Source organism: Rhinopithecus roxellana, chromosome 21 (assembly GCF_007565055.1).
Source record: "Rhinopithecus roxellana isolate Shanxi Qingling chromosome 21, ASM756505v1, whole genome shotgun sequence".
Classification (NCBI taxonomy): Eukaryota; Metazoa; Chordata; class Mammalia; order Primates; family Cercopithecidae; genus Rhinopithecus; species Rhinopithecus roxellana.
The window spans coordinates 3,424,633-3,446,395 of record NC_044569.1 but is presented as its reverse complement, the minus strand read 5'-3'; the positions used below and the strand labels follow the sequence as shown (position 1 = coordinate 3,446,395).

General features: G+C 44.1%; 1 protein-coding gene across 2 annotated transcripts in view; it reads right to left on the bottom strand.

The window, feature by feature from the left end:
• The window catches only part of IMPACT (impact RWD domain protein), a 31,460-nt gene extending 30,306 nt beyond the window's left edge, over positions 1-1,154 (bottom strand). The window contains exon 1 of one of the 2 annotated variants that reach the window (XM_010383208.2): positions 1,003-1,154. In XM_010383208.2, the coding sequence (XP_010381510.2) occupies positions 1,003-1,038 (36 nt within the window). In that variant the 5' untranslated portion in view covers positions 1,039-1,154. Of the gene's footprint in view, positions 1-547 lie in introns of both variants that reach the window. The other variant, XM_010383210.2, reaches the window with a different exon arrangement.
• Positions 1,155-21,763: the final 20,609 nt, after the last annotated feature.

Below are 21,763 nucleotides of genomic sequence, written 5' to 3'. Positions count from 1 at the left end.
CCTTACCAGGCCAAATGTTTCTTAAGAGTAGGTCACCATGTTCTACTCTCTGGGTAGTTGCTAGGCGCTACTCCAATGACTGGAGCCAGGCTTGCTACTGCATTACTGTGATTTTGGCCACTATTCAGCCAAAATTTAATATATATGCACTCCTATACTTTGTAATGACCATTCACACATGAAAAGATAAACCTATCTTCTCTGTTCCACCTTCTCTTTTTTAACAGGTAATCTCCAGCCCTGACTCCCACCCCAGTAGCTCTGCCCCACATTATCTGGGTACCTCTCCTGGGTGTCTCACTGGTTCTTTCGAATTAAATTTTGTGTGGCGGGGAGGTGGGGAGGGGGTACACAAGGACTGGATGGGTGGGTGGGTGGTAATCAAACCCTTAAAATATTTCATAAATTATTCTTTGGACTTGGGGTTAAAACAGAAAAATAACTGGAGGACCTAAAGGGAAAAGATGGGAAGCAAAGTATCCGTTCGACTTCGTAGCATTTCATTTTGTACTCACAGCCCTGTAGGAAAAGACATATGATCGCTCACGTGAACAAGGCACAGCGAAAGCTCCATGCCAAGGATCAGAAGGAGGGAGATTCGGTGGGCTCTCGGGGACGTGCAGGGTCTGGGCTACTGCCCATTTTGCAAAGGGGGAAACCCGAATTCTTAAATGATTTGTCCAAGATGACCCCGCGGCGGCAGGGTGGGGAGCGAAACCCTGGTTTTTGCCTTCGGCCCAGAGCTGCTTAGTCGCGTGTTAATGGTTGACGAAAACACCGTCCGAGACAGGCCGACCCCGCGACCGCCGAGGAGCTGCCGGCCTAAGAGCGCTCGCCGAGGGGAAGCGCCGAAAAAATGGAACGCGGTGGAGCAAATGGCGTGGCCGGTGCTGGCGGAACCCAGGGCTGCCCCGGGCGGAGTGCCCCTCGGCTGAGAAGGACTGGGATGGCGAGGCGAGCCCGAGCCGAGCCTGGAGAGTCAGCACCCCGCCGGGGCCTCACCTGCCTCTGGTCGCTCCCTGCGTCCCCCTCAGCCATGTGGCCCAGGGACTGGCCCTGCAGCAGCCGCCGCCTGCCAGGTCCGGAGCGCAGGGGCGGGGCGCTGCGGCTGCGAGCCGAGAGCTGGCTGCGGCGCGGCCGGACCCGGAACCGCAACCCTGCCACGCCGCGCAGCCGGCATCTGCTTCCGGGTTGCGGGCCGAACGGTGCAAGGGGCTCCGGGCTCCTGGATTTGGTGTGTGGTTCTGCCCTGGGGCCTCGCTTCCGCCTTTCCACTCTCCCGTAGGGCAAAGACACAGGGAAAGCCGGCCCTTCCGAGTTGCTGCCGGAGGCATTCTTGGCTCTGTCTCCTGGGAATGGACCGGGGCGGGGGGGGCTTTTGCTTGCTCATTGCGGCCTTGGCGCCCTCGGAACGCCCAGGAGACTTTGGGGAGTCATTTACCGCCGCGTCCCGGGAAGGGACTCAAACCTCAGTCCACAGCCCCAGACTCGTCTTTACATTCCCAGGCAAAGTTTTTGTGTGTTTGTTTTTAACATGTTTCAAGTTTTGTCGGGTTTTGGCAAAGTTAGGTCTGATTTACCAAAACTGGAGAACAGAGAAGGCTGGCGGTAATTTTGAAAGCGCGAGGAGAAACCTTATTCTCCCATTCACTGTTGTATTGCGATCGTTTTCTTTAGTCTCCTTGAATATTGTGGGGGCAGCTTTTGTGCGAGACAGTAGTTATGCCAGTCAACATAAGGAGCATTGATTCATTTTCCCAAAAAATGAATCAGTTTGCCATTACTCCCTCGCCAATAACACACGTTCCATGACATTCTAATACATTGGTTATGAATTATATCAACCACCTTATTCAAGACACCTCAATCGGGCATTTATTCTCTTGATTGCAAGGCATCCTTGCTTGCTTCACTTTTCTTCACACATAATACACAAAAACTCAAAATACTACATCTTTCTTCCTTAATCATGGGTATTTTTCTGGCCCCCTTTAAAACCGTTCTCTTAAGATAAATCATTGTAGAGAAAAATAAAACTCTTCTCAGTTAGGAGTTCAACACCTGTAGAGAATTCCACTTACATTGAGTATAAGCCTTGTGGATTTATTAATTCAACAGACATTTATTAGGCTCTTACTGTGCTGAACATTGGAGATGCAAAATCGTATGTCATACATTGCCTTTAAGGGGCTAAGATGTGAAGGGAACAAAAGTAAACCTGAACCAGAAGTACAGTAATGAATCTCTTAAAAAGATTGGATAAGTTCTGAGAAATTTACCCTTAGGCGGTTTCGTCGTGATAGTGTGAACTTCGTAGAGTAATATACTTACACAGACTTGGATGGTGTAGCCTACTACTTATCTGGGCTATGTACGCCTGTTGCTCCTAAGCTATAAATCTGTACAGCATGTTACTGTACCGAATAGGCAGTTGTAACACATGGTATTTGTGTATCTAAACAAAGAAAAGGTACAGTACAAATATGGTAGTACCAATACCGTAAGGTATGGTAGTACAAATACCATATTACAAATACGGTATTGGACATGCAAGTGGTCTTATGAGACCACTGTCATATATTTGGTCCATCAGCATAAGTCACTGTAACCTCCTGGGCTCAAACAATCTTCCTGCCTCAGTTCCCCTGGTAGCTAAGACTATAGGCATGTGCCACCATACCCAGCTATTTATTTTTTATATTTTGTAGAGTTGAGGGTCTCACTGTTGCTTGGACTGGTCCCAAATGCCTAGCCTCAAATGATCCGCCCTCCTCAATCTCCCAAAGCACTAGGTTTACAGGTGTGAGCCACCACACCCATCCCTGAACTCTTTCTTCACTCACCTTTTCATATTTCTTACAGCTTCTATGCAAACATAATGGTTTTCACACTTTTTTAAAAGGCCGTGGAACCTTTTCTTCAATGAAAGTTTATGTAAAACAAATTTGTTCTGGCTGAAATGAAAATAGGACTGATCTGGCTGAAGTGGAAATAGGACTGAAGTCCCAAGTGCTTAGCAGTACTCCCTCCCTCCCCGCAGCCCCACTAAAACTTTAAAACCCAAGTTTGAAAAACGCCACGTTAAAACTTAACCTTCTAAACAAAGCACAATATATTCAATTAGTTACACATAGTACCTCTATTCTAACCGCATATCATAGCAACCCAGACCATCTTCTACAAATTACACCCATGATTTTCTATTATTAATTCCTATTTCCTCAAAGCTACAACCTTTTAAGTCTTCTTTTGAGCTCAAATTCTAAAGGGAAATGGCTCTTTCTGCCCAAGGGGACAGAAAAAAACCCTCCCCATTTCTCTGGCCTGCATTAGCATGTAGCCAATACAGAGAACCCTGAATAAGGCCCCAAACTTGGACATGCAAGGAGCCCTTTGAAAAGAGAAGTAATTTAAAGTAACAAGTGTAGTAGTCAACCTACATTTTGAAGAATGTGCTGGAAAAATGCAAGATGGTATAAACAATTCAGTTGAAAAAGACTACTTGGTGTAAACCTTGAGCAGTTGCCTAAGCAGAGACTGAGAATACTCTGCAAATAAAAACACAGTCCTGGATCCAAGACGGGGTCTCTAAGACAGATTCCAGTGATGTACACATCCATTTACTCAAATGGTTACTGGCTGTCTCCCTTAAACTCAGTATGTTCACAACTGAACTCAATCGCTTTTTCCTAAACTTACTCCTTTTTCTATGTTCCTCAGTTCAATAATTGGCAACCCTTGGACCCTTGCATCCATAATTGTCCAAGATGAAAATTGGAAGACATACTATACTATACTCTTCGTTCCTTACCTCCATACCCAGGCAGCAAGTTCTGATGACTCTGATTTCTTGATATCCCTTGTATTCCTCATATGCTGCTCCTTCCCTTTTTTTTTTTTTTTTTTTTTTTTGAGACGGAGTCTCGCTCTGTCGCCCAGGCTGCAGTGCAGTGGCGGGATCTCAGCTCACTGCAAGCTCCGCCTCCCGGGTTCACGCCATTCTCCTGCCTCAGCCTCCCGAGTAGCTGGCACTACAGGCGCCCGCCACCACACCCGGCTAGTTTTTTGTATTTTTAGTAGAGACGGGGTTTCACCGTGTTAGCCAGGATGGTCTCGATCTCCTGACCTCGTGATCCGCCCGTCTCGGCCTCCCAAAGTGCTGGGATTACAGGCTTGAGCCACCGCGCCCGGCCTGCTCCTTCCTAATCTTACTGATTGCATCTGGACCTTCGTCAAGTTATCCTCCTCTCTCACCTCTGCCAAAGTAATCAAACTGTGTAAGTCTAATCTTGTCTCCTCCCTTGAAATCCTTTAGTTGCTCCGCCTTGCTTTCTTTCTTTTTTTTTTTTTTTTTTGAGACGGAGTCTTGCTCTGTCGCCCAGGCTGGAGTGCAGTGGCCAATCTCAGCTCACTGCAAGCTCCGCCTCCCGGGTTCACGCCATTCTCCTGCCTCAGCCTCCGGTGTAGCTGGGACTACAGGCGCCCACCACCTCGCCCGGCTAGTTTTTTGTATTTTTAGTAGAGACGGGGTTTCACCGGGTTAGCCAGGATGGTCTTGATCTCCTGACCTCGTGATCCGCCTGTCTCGGCCTCCCAAAGTGCTGGGATTACAGGCTTGAGGCACCGCGCCCGGCCTCCCCCTTGCTTTCATGATAACACTTGAACGCCTTAACTCACAAGATATGTTCCTGGTCATCTCTGTAATTTCATCTCTGGTTGTTTCAGCCATACCAGCTTAATCTACTTAAGCATTCTTTGAAGAAAGAAATCCATGGCTTCTGGAAAGTATGAAACTGCTGTTTTATGCAGTAGGCACAATATAGGGAATTGAGGCAAGATATGCAAAGGGGTCAGGATGATAACTGCACAAATCTTCAGGCAATCAGGGGGAGATGCACATTCCCAAATCCCTGAGAACTCACGCCTAGAAGATACATTTATGATAACTGGCTGCACCAAACTTTCTATGTAGGGTGGATTTTGGAGCCCAGTATTGATAGGAAGGGCTTGAAACGTTTTGCTTAAGATTAAGAAACATACTGTCCGTACCAAATAATTGGAGGGGGGAAAGGATATGGTTGACATCATAGAGGGTCAGAGCCCTCTCTTGGCACCAAAAAGGAATGCACATATGCAGGTGATACAGAGATAGTCATAAAGGGATTGTACAAGTAGTTTGACAAGAAGGGCTTGACAGCTGTGATTTTATACAAGGAGCAATGAGTTATTTGAATGGCAAAAATCGAACCTAGAATTGTGTATATCTGTTTTCCACAGAATTGCCTGGCACATCAGGGGTGAGGCATTAAACCTGTGAAGAGTTCTCAATAACCCATTTAGATAGCCTGAATAAGACGCTTTCAAGTATTCTCTAGGCCCTTGTTACTTAAAGTGAGGTCTGTGGACCAACAGCATATTATCTGAGGGCTTGTTAGAAATACAGAAACTTAGGCCCCACTTCAGACCTACTGAATCTGCATTTTAATGAGATTCCCAGGTGATTTGTATGCACATTAAATTTTGAGACTCTTGTGTGATGACGGAGTAAAAGCACCTCTTCAATCTTAGCGGGAAGAGTAATTGACTGAGGGCTCCAGCTACTGGGCTCAGAGATCTATTGCTATGCTTGCACTGAAACCACCTTTTTCATGGGCAGCTCTCAGGCAAGAGTATGGCACAGTTACTCAGTAGGCCTATTTTTGGGAGACAGGATTCCTCTGATGGGGTGCTTGGGCTCCATGCCTTGCTGAACTTTCCTTAGAAAAATGCCACACAACCTTCCTCTACTTCTTCTTCTTTTTATTTTTTATTTCTTAGAGACAGGATCTCACTCTGTCACCTGGGCTGGAGTGCAGTGGTGGGAATCATAGCTCACTGAAGCCTCGATTTCCAGGGCTCAATCAATTCTCCCACCTCAGCACCCCCAAGTAGCTGGGACCACAGGCACATGCTGCCACACCAGGCTAATTTTTAAATTTGTTTTAGAGTCGAGGTCTCACTGTGTTGCCCAGGCTGGTCTCAAACTCCTGGGCTCAAGCAATCCTCCTGCCTCTGCCTCCCAAAGTACTGGGATTACAGACGTGAGCCATAGGGACGGCCCTTTCCTCTATTTCTTTTTTTTTTTTTTTTTTTTTTTTTTTTTTTGCAGAAGATAGAATATTGCTGAACAGCGAGTGTACCTGTCTGTCCTCTATTTCTTTCTCCCCATTCACTCAGGATCAGATTAGCATCACTGTGATGGTTCTCTGAGCCTCTTTAAGTTCCTTCCCAATTTTCTACAGGCATTTCCCCTAACACATTTCTTGCATATTTAACTTCATTTTGGTATCTTCCTCTCCAAGAAGACTAGAAAAAACTGCTCTAGGATACACTGTAACACAGATAAATTCTGTCCATATAGTTTTGTTAAAATAATTAATTGGGAGGCCATGAGGCTGAGACAGTTCCATTGCCTTGTGTTTCTGGGTAAGCAAACAGAAATAGAACTCAATGTAAACTTAAGCTTAACCAATCAGAACCACCAACTAACATCTAACTAGGGACTTTCTAGTTTAAGCCATCAAATATTTTCTTTATCTTGCTTCTGCAAACACCTTAGAAAAATTTCCCCCTCCCACCAGTTTAGTGGATCGTTGAACTGTTTGTGCTCTGATGCTGCGTGATTCATGAATAGCTTCATGCTCAAACTCGTGAAAATTTTAATGTGTTTATCTTTTAACAATATTAACTTACAATATTATCTGGTTCTGAAATATTTGTCTTAGGGAAATATGTCCTCAAAATATTTTAGAAATAAAACACAAACTATCTTAGTACACAATGATCTTTTCCTCCAGTTCTCTGTGTGTTTACCTTAGCTCCCAGACAATGAAAGTCAAAATGTAGCTGACTACAAGGGCAGTGAATGCTGAGGCTCTTGCTTCTTTTTGTGCCGTTCACTTGCTTAGTCAATAATTTGACCCACTATGGCTGAAGATTAAAATGCTGGATATGTTTTATGTTTTAAGTTTTATGGAGAAGCTCTGTCAAAGAAATACTCAAGGAAACAGAGTCAATATCAAGCAAGCAATTAGGGGAGAGAGAAAATCCTTTAATATTGTAATTTCACCATAAGTAACACTGCATCCTGGGAAGATTAGCTGATAATTGTATAAACATAGTTAGGAAAAATAATGGAGCCTGGCCGAGCATGGTGGCTCACACCTGTAATCCCAGGACTTTGGGAGGCCAAGGCGGGTGGATCACTTGAGGTTGGGAGTTCAAGACCAACCTGGCCAACATGGTGAAATCCCATCTCTACTAAAAATACAAAAATTAGCCAGGCATGGTGGCATGTGCCTGTAATCCCAGTTACTCGGGAGGCTGAGGCAGGAGAATCCAGGAGGCAGAGGTTGCAGTGAGCTGAGATCCCACCAGTGTACTCCAGTCTAGGTGACAGTGCGAGACTCTGTCTCAAATAAATAAATCAATAAAATAATGGAGCCAGAGGCATTTCCCGACTTCAGGAGATTTGAAGGGAATGGAAGAGTGGCATCTCAGGTGTTATGTTAGAGTTCGCCTACAGAGGAACTGTGCTATGTGGTAGGGACCCTGTTACACCACCTCCAGTCAGCACCCCCTTTTCAGAAACAGGTACTCCCATCCCCCAAGAAGGTTTGCAAGTACTTCATTGACCGCTAGGGCAGGTTTGTTTCCCCAGTAACAGCATGTTCAAACGAGTGTTCCACATTAATCATCCTCCTGTAATCCTAGCGCTTTGGGAGGCCGATGCAGGTGGATCACTTGAGTTCAGGAGTTCAAGACCAGCCTGGGCACCATAGTGAAACTTCATCTCTACAAAAAATACAAAAATTAGCCGGGCATGGTGGCTCATGCCTGTAGTCCCAGCTACTTGGGGGGCTGAGGCAGAAGGATCAATTGAGCCCAGGAGCGGAGGTTGCAGTGAGCCAAGATTGCTCTACTGCACTCCAGCCTGGGCAACAGAGTGAGACTCTGTCTCAAAAAAAGAATTAACTCTGATCTTTTTATTTTTTCATTTTCAAGAAGCATCTTCTTAATGAATAAACTTCTAGAAGGGATAGTTACCAGTTCTGTTGTTAATTATTCATTAAAACTTTAGCAAGGATTGGGTTATAGCCAATGGAGAACAGGTTCCTGGGTGGGAGTAGGAGTAAGTAAACCCAGAGATAAGCCTTCCTCAGCACCACGCACCCTTAACTGCCACACTTGACTTCCTTACCTCTTTACATGGCATCTCAAATTGTTTTTCCTCCAGAAACTTTTTTTGTCTAAAAGTAGAAAATAGCCATATGATTAGCTTCCCCATAACCTCAAAATCAATGTTCAGAGGAGATGTGTATGAAGTCAAAATTGTTAGTTAAGAAATACAAGTTATTTACTTTTCCCTTTTCCCTCTGAGTGGAATGTTCTTCCCTTAAATCTTCAAATGGCTGTCTCTTCTGTGTGTGTGTGTGTGTGTGTGTGTGTGTGTGTGTGTGTGTGTGTGTGTCAGTCTCAGTCTGTCACACAGGCTGGAGTGCAGTAACCTGATCTCGGTTCACTGCAACCTCTGCCTCCTGAGCTCAAGTGATTCTTGTGCCTCAGCCTCTCAAGTAGCTGGGATTACAGGTGCTCGCCACCACGCCTGGCTAATTTTTGTATTTTTAATAGAGATAGGGTTTCACCGTGATAGCCAGGCTGGTCTCAAACTCCTGACCTCAGGTGATCCGCCTACCTCGGCCTCCCAAAGTCCTAGGATTACAAGTGTAAGCCACTGCTCCCAGCCTTTTAATTTAATTTAATTTTAATTTTATTTTATTTTGAGACAGAGTCTCACTCTGTTGCCCAGGCTGGAAGTACAGTGGCACAATCTCGGCTCACTTCAACCTCTACCTCCCAGGTTCAAAAGATTCTCCTGCCTCAGCCTCCCAAGTAGCTGGGACTACAGGCGTGTGCCACCATGCCTGGCTAAGTTTTGTATTTTTAGTAGAGACAGGGTTTCACCATGTTGGCCAGGCTGGTCTCTAACTCCTGGCCTCAAGTGATCCACCCATCTTGGCCTCCCAAAGTGCTAGGATTACAGATGTGAGCCACTGCACCCGACCCAAATGGCCATCTCTTTACTTTTCACTTTTTAACACAATATTACCTCCTTATCAAAGACTTTCCTGACCACCCTAATTAAAGGCTTCTTCCCCTCTCCCCCTTGTTGATGCTGTCAGAGCAAAGGGAAAGCTACCCCTTCACCCTCTGAAAGCTGAAAAATCAACTGGCACAAGGCAGATGAATAGGGGCAAAGCCATTTAAAAAAAAACTTTTTGGACATGCATAGTAGGAGAATCACATGAGAATAGTCACCAAATGGAGTCAGAGGTTTGTATACCTTTCTTCATAGAGGATGGGGAGATGGAGAAATGTGGCAATTTGAAGGCTAGTAAATGATTTGTAGGGATAAGTGAAAGGACTTGGAGATCATAAAATGCCTTGGGACAAAATCTGTTGGACCTGCAGAGCAAACAATAGTTTATGACAAAAATCTGTCCAGATGGCTGGGCGGGCGCCATGGCCCAGGCCTGTAATCCCAGCACTTTGGGAGGGTAAGGGGGGGGGGGGGGGCGAATCATGAGGTCAAGAGTTCGAGGTCAGCCTGGCCAACATGGTGAAATCCTGTTTCTACTAAAAATACAAAAATTCGACAGGCATGGTGGCACGCACCTGTAATCCCAGCTACTCAGGAGGCTGAGGCAGGAGAATCCCTTGAACCCAGGAGGCAGAGGTTGCGATGAGCCAAGATCGCGCCACTGCACTCTACCCTGGGCGACAGAGCAAGACTCCATCTCAAAACAACAACGACAACAACAACAACAACAACAACAACACCTGTCCTGGTGCACTGACAGACTGCAGTCTTTCTTCCTGTTATATGAATTAAATTAATGAAAACTCAGGGAAGGGTCCAGAGGTTTTCTTCTTTGGCAGATCCAGATTTTAGTCAAATTAGAGAACTTGAAAGTGAACAACTGCATAGAGACAGGAGGCAGGGTTGAGTGGGTGGTCAGAGAGAGCTTGAGACTGCTACTTTAGGCTTGCTCATCAAAGTGCCATATTTTGGGGTGTCAGCTTCTGAGCCCCAACAATGCCTCCTAATCAAAGACCACCAGATATACACTATAATCCAACAAAGTTGGGCTTACCGGTGCTTGTGGCAGCAAGTGAGACCACACACCTTGGCAAAACATGGGATGTCTTGGTAAGAAGGTCTTACAAGGGGCCGGGCGCGGTGGCTCACACCTGTAATATTAGCACTTTGGGAGGCCAAGGTGGGTGGATCATGAGGTCAGGATTTCACGACCAGCCTGGCCAAAATGGTGAAAACCTGTCTCTACTAAAAATACAAAAATTAGCCGGGCGTGGTGCCAGGCACCTGTAATCCCACCTACTCAGGAGGCTGAAGCAAAGAATTGCTTGAATCCGGGAGGCAGAGGTTGCAGTGAACCACTACACTCCAGCCTGGGTGACAGAGCGAGACTCTGTCTAAAAAAAAATTAAAAAAAAAAAATGGAAGTATTTCAAGGGACTTGTTAGAGAGTTTGGGCTTGTGTTCAAGGAAGGGGGTTTGCTCTGGATTGAGGGCTGTTAGGAAGGGAGGGTAAGTCAATGATTGGGTATCTTAATGACTCTTACCTGGGAGGCAGGAGGAATGGAGTGAGACTAAAGCTGCTATTGGCAAAGAGGTAGCCCTCATTCACCTGGGAGAGATGGCTGATTGGTCATTTTAGTCTTTTGCAGAGTGTTCTTGTTTTGTCCCTGCTCAGACACGATTACAGAGTGGTCTTTTTTTTTTTTTTTTTTTTTTGAGACGGAGTCTCGCTCTGTCGCCGGGGCTGGAGTGCAGTGGCCGGATCTCAGCTCACTGCAAGCTCCGCCTCCCGGGTTCCCGCCATTCTCCTGCCTCAGCCTCCGGAGTAGCTGAGACTACAGGCGCCCGCCACCTCGCCCGGCTAGATTTTTGTATTTTTTAGTAGAGACGGGGTTTCACCGTGTTAGCCAGGATGGTCTCGATCTCCTGATCTCATGATCCGCCCGTCTCGGCCTCCCAAAGTGCTGGGATTATAGGCTTGAGCCACCGCGCCCGGCCTCAGAGTGGTCTTTTTTGTTTTGTCTGTTTTGCTTCATCACGACCACAGAGTGAGCTTATCTGATATTGTTGTGCCATGAAACTGTTTATGTTTGATGGGAGAATGCTGTGATCTAGCTGTGTGTGCCAGGCCAGCTGCCAACTAACAGGTGATTTTTTTCTTTCCCACTGGAAACCAGGGGTTCCCAACTCCCAGGCCAGGGGTCTGTTAGAAACCAGACCACTCAGCAGGAGGTGAGCGAAGGGCGGCGATGCTGGAGCGAAGTTTCATCTGTATTTACAGCGGCTCCTCATTTCTGGCATTACTGCCTGAGCTCTGCCTGCTGTCAGATCAGCAGCGGCATTAGATTCTCATAGGAGCGCAAACCCAATTGTGAACTGCACATGCGAGGTATCTAGGTGACGTGCTCCTTATGAGATTCTAACACCTGATGATCTGTCACTGTCTCCCATCACTGGCCCCCAACCCCATGGAGCTGTCCAGTTGCAGGAAAACAAGCTCAGGGCTCCCACTGATTCTACACTATGGTGAGTTGTAAAATTATTTTATTATCTATTACAATATAAAAATAGAAGTAAAGTGCACAATAAATGTAATATGCTTGAATCATCCTGAAACCATTCCCTGACCCCCTCAGTGTGAGAAAAAATGTCTTCCACGAAACTGGTCCCTGGTGCCAAAAAGGTTGGGGACTGCTGCTCTAAACCGTTATCCTGTGGAATTATTTCTTTTTTAAAAATTTTGAAATAAGTTTATTCTTTACAAATGACAGAAATAAAACTTCATGATTCATTTGGATTTTACATTTATTTGAAAACTCTTTTCCTTCTTTAAATTGTTGTACTTGAAATAGGGTTGACAGAATGGGCTCAGGTGAATGGTGACACACCTGAGGACCATCTATCCTGTGGAATTTTTTCACAGGGTGAATCAGTATTCAGTAATTATCCAAGCTATATATCTTCCTTTTTTTATTTTATTTTTTTAAACATAAAGATGGGGTCTCTTTATGTTACCTAGGCTGGTCTCCAACTCCTGAGTTCAAGCTCCCATCTTGGCCTCCCAAAGTGCTGGGATTGCAGGTGTGAGCCACCATGCCTGGCCCCAAGTTATGTATCTTTAGTGTGTGTGTAGTCTGTCTTCCTCAACTGCATATAAGCTCTGTGTGGGCATAGGTGTTGTCTGTCTTATTCATGGCTGTGTGCCCGACACCAGAAGCAGCCCCGATGTATGGTAGATACTCAATAAATATTAGTTAAATGGATGCCAAACTTAGATGGTTGTGGAAACAGCTCTTCTGGAGGTGGGAGAGAGATTCTTCACGTGCTGAAGGGATGTAAGGAAGTGGCAAAGCACACACAAGGTGGTTAGGCCAACTCACATCTTCTCTTGCTGTGTCACCCTGGGACGGGACATCTGATCTGGGCGAGTAGAAAACTCTAACTCTAAAGCGAATGGCTTTTTGAATTCTAATTAAAGAGTCTTTGAGATTGTGAAATGTTAAAATCTAATTTACTCTGTCCAGTGAGGTACAGGAGGTATTCTAGTCCTTGCCAATTTGGGCTGTGATTACCTTGAGAAAATAGAACATGAAAAAATAGTCTTTCAATCACTTTCATACAATGGCCATCATAAAGTGTCTTCCTGGAGCTTTCATTTTTAATTTTGAGACCAAGGTTTTCCTATACATGAAAAGAGTGAATATAGCGCTTTTCCTTCCCTTAAAATACTGTGGTTTTCTTGAGTCAAGGACTAGAAAAAAAGAAAAAATAATAAGAAAATACTTTGGTTTGTCTGAAGACCAATCTAAGGCTTTCAAGGAAAAATATCCAGGTAAATGTGCTTTCTACTGCACTCGAAGACTATTAGTGACCATTTTGAACACTATTCTTGAAAATATTCGTTGAACTATTATCCCAAAGCTAGCAAAAATTTGTATCCAGGAGGTAATAACAATTTATGTTGATATTTACTATGTATTTTACTATCACTGTTTGCTTGCTTTGTTTTCATGACTCCTGGTACTTTTTCTTACAAAGCTACTGAAAAGTTACTAGTTTGGTTAAATTCACTAAATACTTATTGAGTGCTTGTTTTGTGATGTGTACAGTGCACCATGTAATTCACTTGTAAGAAGGCTAAGAGCCGGGCGCAGTGGCTCACGCCTGTAATTCCAGCACTTTTGGAGGCCGAGGCAGGCGGATCACAATGTTAGGAGATCGAGACCATCCTGGCTAACAAGGTGAAACCCCGTCTCTACTAAAAATACAAAAAAATTAGTCGGGCGCGGTGGCGAGCGCCTGTAGTCCCAGCTACTTAGGAGGCTGAGGCAGGAGAATGGCGTGAACCTGGGAGGCGGAGCATGCAGTGAGCCGAGATCGTGCCATTGCACTCCAGCCTCTGCGACAGAGCGAGACTCTGTCTCAAAAAAAAAAAAAAAAAAAAAAAAAAAAAAGCTAAGAAAGTGTAAAGGAAAATGCATAACTAGGCTTTTTTCAGTAGGACTTATTTTCAACACTGCATAGCACACTGAATTGTCCTGACTAATGGGTACTGAAGAGATTCAAAATCATTGGCCTTAGCCAAACACTGTTGAGCATCCTCTTGTGAGGCTGATGTGGTATACATTTAAGCTGCTATAGGTATACAGTTTACTTATTTTCTTTGGAAACACTCCAGAGCCAGGATGCTTAGGTATAAATACTGATTTTGCCAATGACTAGCTGTGTGACTTAACAGCTCCATGTCTTAGTTTCTTTCTCTCTCTATAAGCATGAAAATAATAATATCTGTTTTATAGGATTAGTGTGAAAATCAAATGATATAACTTATGTAAAGGCTTTAGTATATTGCCTGGCATATAGTAAGCATTCAGTAAGTACTGTATTATTATGGCATATTATAATATATCACTATTATAGATTGTATTTTTATCATAGCATTTATAGAGCTGTACAATTAATAAACATTTTACAGTAAAACATCTCTACAGTAATCTTTGTTGAGATGGAGTTTAGCATCTGTTGCCCAGGCTGGAATGCAATGGCGTAGCCTCGGCTCACTGCAACCTCCACCTCCCGGGTTCAAGTGATGCCCCTGTCTCAACCTCCCAAATAGCTGGGATTACAGGTGCATGCCACCACACCCAGCTAATTTTCATATTTTTAGTAGAGACAGGGTTTCACTATGTTGGTCAGGCTAATCTTGAACTCCTGACCTCAGGTGATATGCCCCCCTTGGCCTCCCAAACTGCTAGGATTACAGGCCTGAGTCACTGAGTCCAGCATCTCTACAATATTTCATGCAGAAAACAGTATGAAGATTCACTATTTAACTTAGTCATTATTTTTTGCTGCTTGATATGTGGAAGTTTCATAATGATGCTGGAGATAAGAACATTAGTAAGATACAGTTCTTATTCACCAGCTCTCATCTGCAAACTCAGCAACTGCTGTGTAGTGGGATCAAAACTCCAGATTTCTTATCTGCTTTTCTAAATGCATATGGTAAACCAATTTTTCTGTTTTCTCATCTCCTGTGACCTCCCTTGGTTATCTAAAATTCACCCTTGCCACCCCTGTATAGCTCAATCAGTCACGCCCTTTGTACAGTATCAAGAAATCTCAACCTCTCATTAACATACGCACTATCTCTCCTTCCTACTGCCTGTACTGCTGTTTTACAGCTACCCACCATTTATTTCTCTTTTTTTCTTTTTCTTTCTTTCTTTCTTTTTTTCTTTTTTTTTTTTTTTTTGAGATGGAGTCTCAGTCCATTGCCCAGTCTGGAATGCAGTGGCAGGATCTCAGCTCACTGCAACCCCTGCCTCCCAGGTTCAAGCATCTCATGCCTCAGCTTCCTGAGTAGCCGGGATTACAGACATGCACCATTACGCCTGGCTAATTTTTGTATTTTTAGTAGAGATGGGGTTTTGCCATGTTGGTCAGGCTGGTCTCAAACTCCTGGCCTCAAGTGATTCACCCACCTTGGCCTCCCAAAGTGTTGGGATTACGGTTGTGAGCCATGGCGCCTAGCCTGATGTTATATCCTTGGATGCATGAATAGAAATGGTCTCCAACAGGAATAGAAAAAAAAATGATAGAATAGGGTGGTTCAAGTCACTTTATGGTATAACTATAGCTATGGATGAACACTAGAGTTATGAATAACCATTTCTGTAGTCAAGCTAATGAAAAGAAAGAGTCTCTCTTGGTATAGAATATGCAATATAGACTTTCAGTATATGACACTAAAATGGAATTTTGACTACAGTGGTCATTTGTGCCCTTTTTATGGAACAAATTAAATCCCCCACAAAACAGTGCCTTGGTAATTGAATGGAATTAGTATGAGCTCGTAAACAATGTATCTATTAGAGTTTCAACAGAAAACAAATGGCACACTCGAAGGATTCAACTGAAGACAGATTAAGGAAGGGATGATTTACACAAGAATGGGCAATACCAAGGGACCACACAAGAGGTTAGAGAAACAGCCAGAGACTATTAATTGCAGAAAGCCATTAGGACCCCAGGATTGAGAATAGTTTTATTGGAGGCCAGCAAGAACTGCAGCCATAGAACAAGAACTGCCCAAGAAGAGCTGTGGCTGCAGGAAAATGCAACCGCACTGCCAGAATTCTCCACAAAGTGTCAGTGGAGGGTATTGATGGGCAAGGTAATGATAGAGACCTTTGCTTTCCTCTTTTCCAGTTTTTACTCTCCTGCTGCTACCTCTCATCCTCTGAACCCAACTTGGAAGCCAGAGGGCAAGGAAGCACTGATAGTTGATCCCTAGAGACCAGACTCTCAGGACACAGAGCAGAATAGAGAAGGGCATGGAATGGATTGAGAGGCAAATGTTTCTCCTTAATTATTCAGTCAACAGTCAAGCTCGAGTTTGAAGGCATTGAGAGAACACAAACGGATGGTGGATTAGTTCATTTTCATGCTGCTGATAAAGACATACTCAATACTGGGTAATTTATAAAGAAAAAGAGGTTTAATGGATTCACAGTTCCATGTGGCTGGGAAAGCCTCACAATTTTGGTAGAAGGCGAAAGGTACCTCTTACATGATGGCAGTCAAAAAGAGAGAAAAGCCAAGTGAAAAGGGAAACCCCTTACAAAACCATCAGATCTCGTGAGACTTATTCACTACCACGAGAACAGTACGGGGGAAACCACCCCCTTGATTCAATTATCTCCCACTCTGTCCATCCCACAACACGTGGGAATCATAAGAGCTACAACTCAAGATGAGATTTGGGTGGGGATACAAAGTGAAACCATATCAGATAAGTAGAAGTGCTACAAACTGGCTGGGTATGCTGGCTCACGCCTATAATCCCAGCATTTTGGGAGGCTGAGGTGAGCAGATCACTTGAGGTCAGGAGTTCAAGACCAGCCTGGCCAACATGGTGAAACACTGTCTCTACTGGAAATACAAAAATTAGTCCGGTGTGATGGCACACACCTGTAATCCCAGCTATTTGGGAGGCTGAGCCAGAAGAATTACTTCAACCTGGGAGGTGGAGGTTGCAGTGCTGATATAGCACCACTGCACTCCAGCCTAGGTGACAGAGAAAGACTGTCTAAAACAGAAAAAAAAAAAAAAAAAAAAAAAAAAAAAAAAAATTGATACAAGCCACTTCCAGGTTCATCCATAAAACTTCCAGTGCAGACGTGCATGCTCTCTCTCCCCTTCTGCAGGAATTCTGGGATCCACCTATTGACAGTGGTGGTGCTCACAATGGAAGAAACCTGGAGTGGAGCCTCTGTCCTTGACTGCATTGCATCATGTTATGAAGCCACTGAGGTTTCAGCTTGTTTGTTTCAAATGTCAGATGGGGGTGCAGTGAGAGACATGATTAGCACTGATGACTCCCTGCTATGCCTCTCTCCAGATTTCTTCTCTCTTCTGGACTTCTGAGCACTTATGTTTTCTGTATCTATAAGATATTTACAAGTGGGTATCTTGGATATCACATCTTAAACTCAACGTTTCACAACCATTTCATCCTAGTCCAGCGGTGTGAAACAAAATTTTTTAAAAAAAGAAGAACACTTCAAAGCCAAATTCAAAACATTCTGAGGTGGGGAGTGGTGGCTCATGCATGTAATCCCAGAACTTTGGGAGGCTGAGGTGTGAGGATTGCATGAGTCCGGGAGTGTGAGACCAGCCTGGGCAATGTAGACTCTGCCTCTACAATCAATCAATCAATCAATCAATCAATCAATCAATATTAGCCAGGGGTAGTGGCGACTTCCTGCAGTCCCACCTACTTGGGAGGTTGAGGTGGGAGGATTGCTTGAGCCCAGGAGTTTGGGCTGTAGTGAGCCATGATCACATCACTGCACTCCAGCCTGAGCAACAGAGACCCAATCTCTAATTTTTTTTTTTTTTTTTGAGATGGAGTCTCACTCTGTTGCCCAGGCTGAAGTGCAATGGAGCGGTCTCAGCTCACTGCAACTTTAGTAGAGACGGGGTTTTACCATGTTGGCCAGGCTGGTCTCGAACTCCTGACCTCGTGATCCGCCTGCCTTGGCCTCCCAAAGTCCTGGAATTACAGGCGTGAGCCACCGCACCCGGTGAGAAGTGATTTTTAAGCTCAGACTGCATGAAGCATAAATATCAGGAAGACAAACTGGGGAAGCATTCAAAGCACCGAAGAACAACATGGACAAAGGCTCTAAGCCTCAGAGACTGCGTCAACACTGGGAACTGAAAGTTGTTCATAATTGCTGCAGTGTGAAATACCATGGTGATAGTGATGAGAGATGAGTCTGGACATACGCATGGCTTTATGATGCTAAGGGGTTTAGACTACGTCCCAAAAGATGTAGAGCTGAAGCTGGGATTGGACTGGTGGTGCTCCTGTGGTCCCAGCTACTAGGAGGCTAAGGCTGGAGGATCCCCTGAGCCAAGGAGTTAGAGGCTGTAGTGCGCACCATGATCGCACGTGTGAATAGCCACTGCACTCCACCCTGGGCGACAGAGCAAGACACTGTCTCTACCAAAAAAAAAAAAAAAAAAAAAACTGAGTTGAATTTTCAGCAAGGGAATTAATAGATCAGATTTAAATTCTGGAAATATCCTCTGACTACAAAGTAAAGAATAGATTGGGGTTGTCGGGGCAGGGAGAAAGCCAGGATGGGGAGGATAGAGAAACAGAGTGCTTATCTCCAAGAAAAAGAATATAAAAAGGAAACAAGAGGTTGGGGGAAAGAAAGAAATTGAGCTTTTGGTTGAGATTCATTAATTGATGTGCGAGTCAGAGGCTCGGGAGCGACACTAGGACCCCAGTTAGAGACTTGGGAGACAGGAGTGTATAAAAAGTTATTGTCGCCATGGAGCATATGTGCTCTCCTAAGAAGAGTGCGAGGGGAAGCAGAGTTTCAGGCAGAATGTTCAACAATTAAGAGAAAAGCCAAGAACTAGGAGCTCAGGAAAACTAACAGAAGAGCATCTCAGAAGGAGGGAGTGACAGGGTCTCACTCTGTCACTCAGGCTGGAATGCAGTGGCGTGATGATGGCTCACTGCACCACCTGGGCTAAAATGATCCTCCCATCTCAACTTTCTGGATAGCTGGGATTACAGGTGTGTGCTACCATGCTCGGCTAAGTTTTGTTTATTTTTTTGTAGAGATGAGCTCTTACTGTGTTGCCCAGGCTGGTCTTGAACTCCCTGGACTCAAGTGATCCTCCCGCCTTGGCCTCCCAAATTATTGGGATTACAGGAATGAGCCACTGTGTCTGGCAGCAAGGACAGTTTCAGTGGAGTGGTGGGGCAAGAAGTTAGAGTGGAGAGGAAATAGATAGAGCCAGTGTAGACCACTCTTTCAAGTAGTTAACTGTGAAGGAGGAATGAAAAAAAGGGTACCATCTGGCAGGAGGGTTTTTAAAGATGGCAGACACTAGAGAACATTTATGTAGCAGGTACATTTTGAGAGCACTTGAAGATCTAGGAGAGAGTGAGTTGATGGAGTGAGGTTGCTGGAGAGGTAAAGGGAGGAATTATATGAACATCTGTGGAAGCTCCAATCTTAGGAAGGATCCCTCTTCCATTGTAACAGAAAAAGGAAAGGAAGAAATTATATAGGTGCTGGAAGGTTTGTTGGTTTGGTGGTAAGTTTGGAAAGCCTTCATCTAATGGCTTTTGTTTTCTTAGTAAAGTAGGAGGTGAAGTCACAAGTCACCTGTTGAGAATGTGGAAGGGAACTATGGGAAAGGGATTTAAGGAGAGTGAAGAAAGTTATCTGAAGGGCAGGAAATAAAGCACAGCTCTAACTCCTTTTCTTCTCACTTGATTCCTCTTTCTCCCTAAACCATCTCCTGCAGGATATGAAATGAAGCCGTGTCACCTCCATGCAGATGATCACAAATTTATATTCCTAGTCCAAAATTTACATCTGAACTCCTCACCTGTCATCCACTCTTGGGTATTGCAAAGGCTCCTTCAACTACCTGTCCCTCTAGCTTTGGCTTGGGACTGACTAGGGAAGGATAAAGGATAGAAGATTGTTGGGCCTTCCTGAGAATCCAGCCAGTGTTTTGTTTCTTGCATTTTCTGTGTGGTCTATCATGTGCAAGGTCCTTCTCTACCTTTTGTGTCCATGCTCCTCTATCTCAGTCAGTTTTGCTCATACTATTTCATTTGCATAACATGTTCTCTAATCATTTCCATATGTTCAAATCGTATCCATCTTAAGCATTTAACTTTTGTCTTAATCGATTCTCTGCTTCTATCACAGAATATCACAAACTGGGTAACATATAGAATAAAAATGTATTTGCCTCTCAGTTCTGGAGGCTGAGAAGTCCAAGAGCATAGCATTGCATCTGGTTAGGGCTGTGTCATCCAATGGTGGAAGGGTACCACATGGAGAGGAGGTGCAAGCATGAGATAGAGCAGGATTGGAGGCTGAACTTGATCCTTTTATCAGGAACCCACTCCCATGATAACTAACTCACTTCCCAAATAACAGCAATAATCGATTCATGAGGGTGGAGCTATCATGACCTAATCACCTCTTAAAGGTCCCACCTCTTAATACTGTTACAGTGGAAATTAGGTTTTTAATACATGAACTTTTAGGGGACACATTCAAACCATTGCAACTTTAAAACCCACCTTTTCTGTAAAGCACTCACTGTTCATCCCCTACTGAAAACAAAACAAAGCCAAAAAATTTTCTTCCTCTTATTTCTCCTTTATCTGTACTTTTCTCATGGTTATTATTATTTTTTAATTTATTCATATACCTGCTGATTTACAAGTCTTATTTCATCTCATCTGTGTTACTAGATTAAGTCCTTGAAGAGAAGAACTGTTATTGGATTTATCTTTTATTTCTCACCAAGCCTAAAACAGTGTCTGGCATATATATCCACTCACAAAATCATCTCATTTACTAAGTTACTATGTATATATTTACTGACTTATGAATAAATGAACTAATCAGTGATGAATAACAAATTATCTGTTCTGGTAAGTCTTTTTTTTTTTTTTAAGATGAGGGCTCACTCTGCCTCTCAGGCTGGACTGCAGTGGCGCAATCACAGCTCACTACAACCTTGTTCTCCTCAGGATCAGGTGATCCTCCCACTTAGATGGGGTTTCTCCATGTTGCCCAGGCTGTCTGTTAAGTTTACATGTCATTATCCCAATCTTCTTTCCAATGGTAATGCTATACAACATCATGGATATTTGTGGATGATTCAAAAATCTGTTTCTAAAACAGCCCTGAGCTCTTGCTCAAAGTATATTCTCATATTTTGTTTCTTGCTGCATCTCTCAAATGTACTGTGTTAAGGGTACTCGTTTCCCATTTCCTGGTGTTTCCTATACAAAGCTGAGGCTAAGTGTAAATACCACGACTTCTTTTTTTTTTCTTTTTTTGTACTTTAAGTTCTAGGGTACATGTGCACAACATGCAGGTTTGTTACGTATGTATACATGTGACATGTTCGTGTGCTGCACCCATTAACTCGTCATTTACATTAGGTATATCTCCTAATGCTATACTCCCCCCACCCCCTCCCCACAATAGGACCCGGTGTGTGATGTTCCCCTTCCTGTGTCCAAGTGATCTCATTGTTCAATTCCCACCTATGAGTGAGAACATGTGCTATTTGGTTTTCTGTTCTTGCGATAGTTTGCTGAGAATGATGGTTTCCAGCTGCATCCATGTCCCTACAAAGAACATGAACTCATCCTTTTTTATGGCTGCATAGTATTCCATGGTGTATATGTGCCACATTTTCTTAATCCAGTCTGTCACAGATGGACATCTGGCTTGATTCCAAGTCTTTGCTATTGTGAATAGTGCCACAATAAACATATGTGTGCATGTGTCTTTATAACAGCATGACTTATAATCCTTTGGGTGTATCTCCAGTAATGGCATGGCTGGGTCAAATGGTATTTCTAGTTCTAGATCCTTGAGGAATCGCCACACTGTTTTCCACAATGGTCGAACTAGTTTACAGTCCCACCAACAGTGTAAAAGTGTTCCTATTTCTCCACATCCTCTCCAGCACCTGTTGTTTCCTGATTTTTTAATGATTGCCATTCTAACTGGTGTGAGATGGTATCTCATTGTGGTTTTGATTTGCATTTCTCTG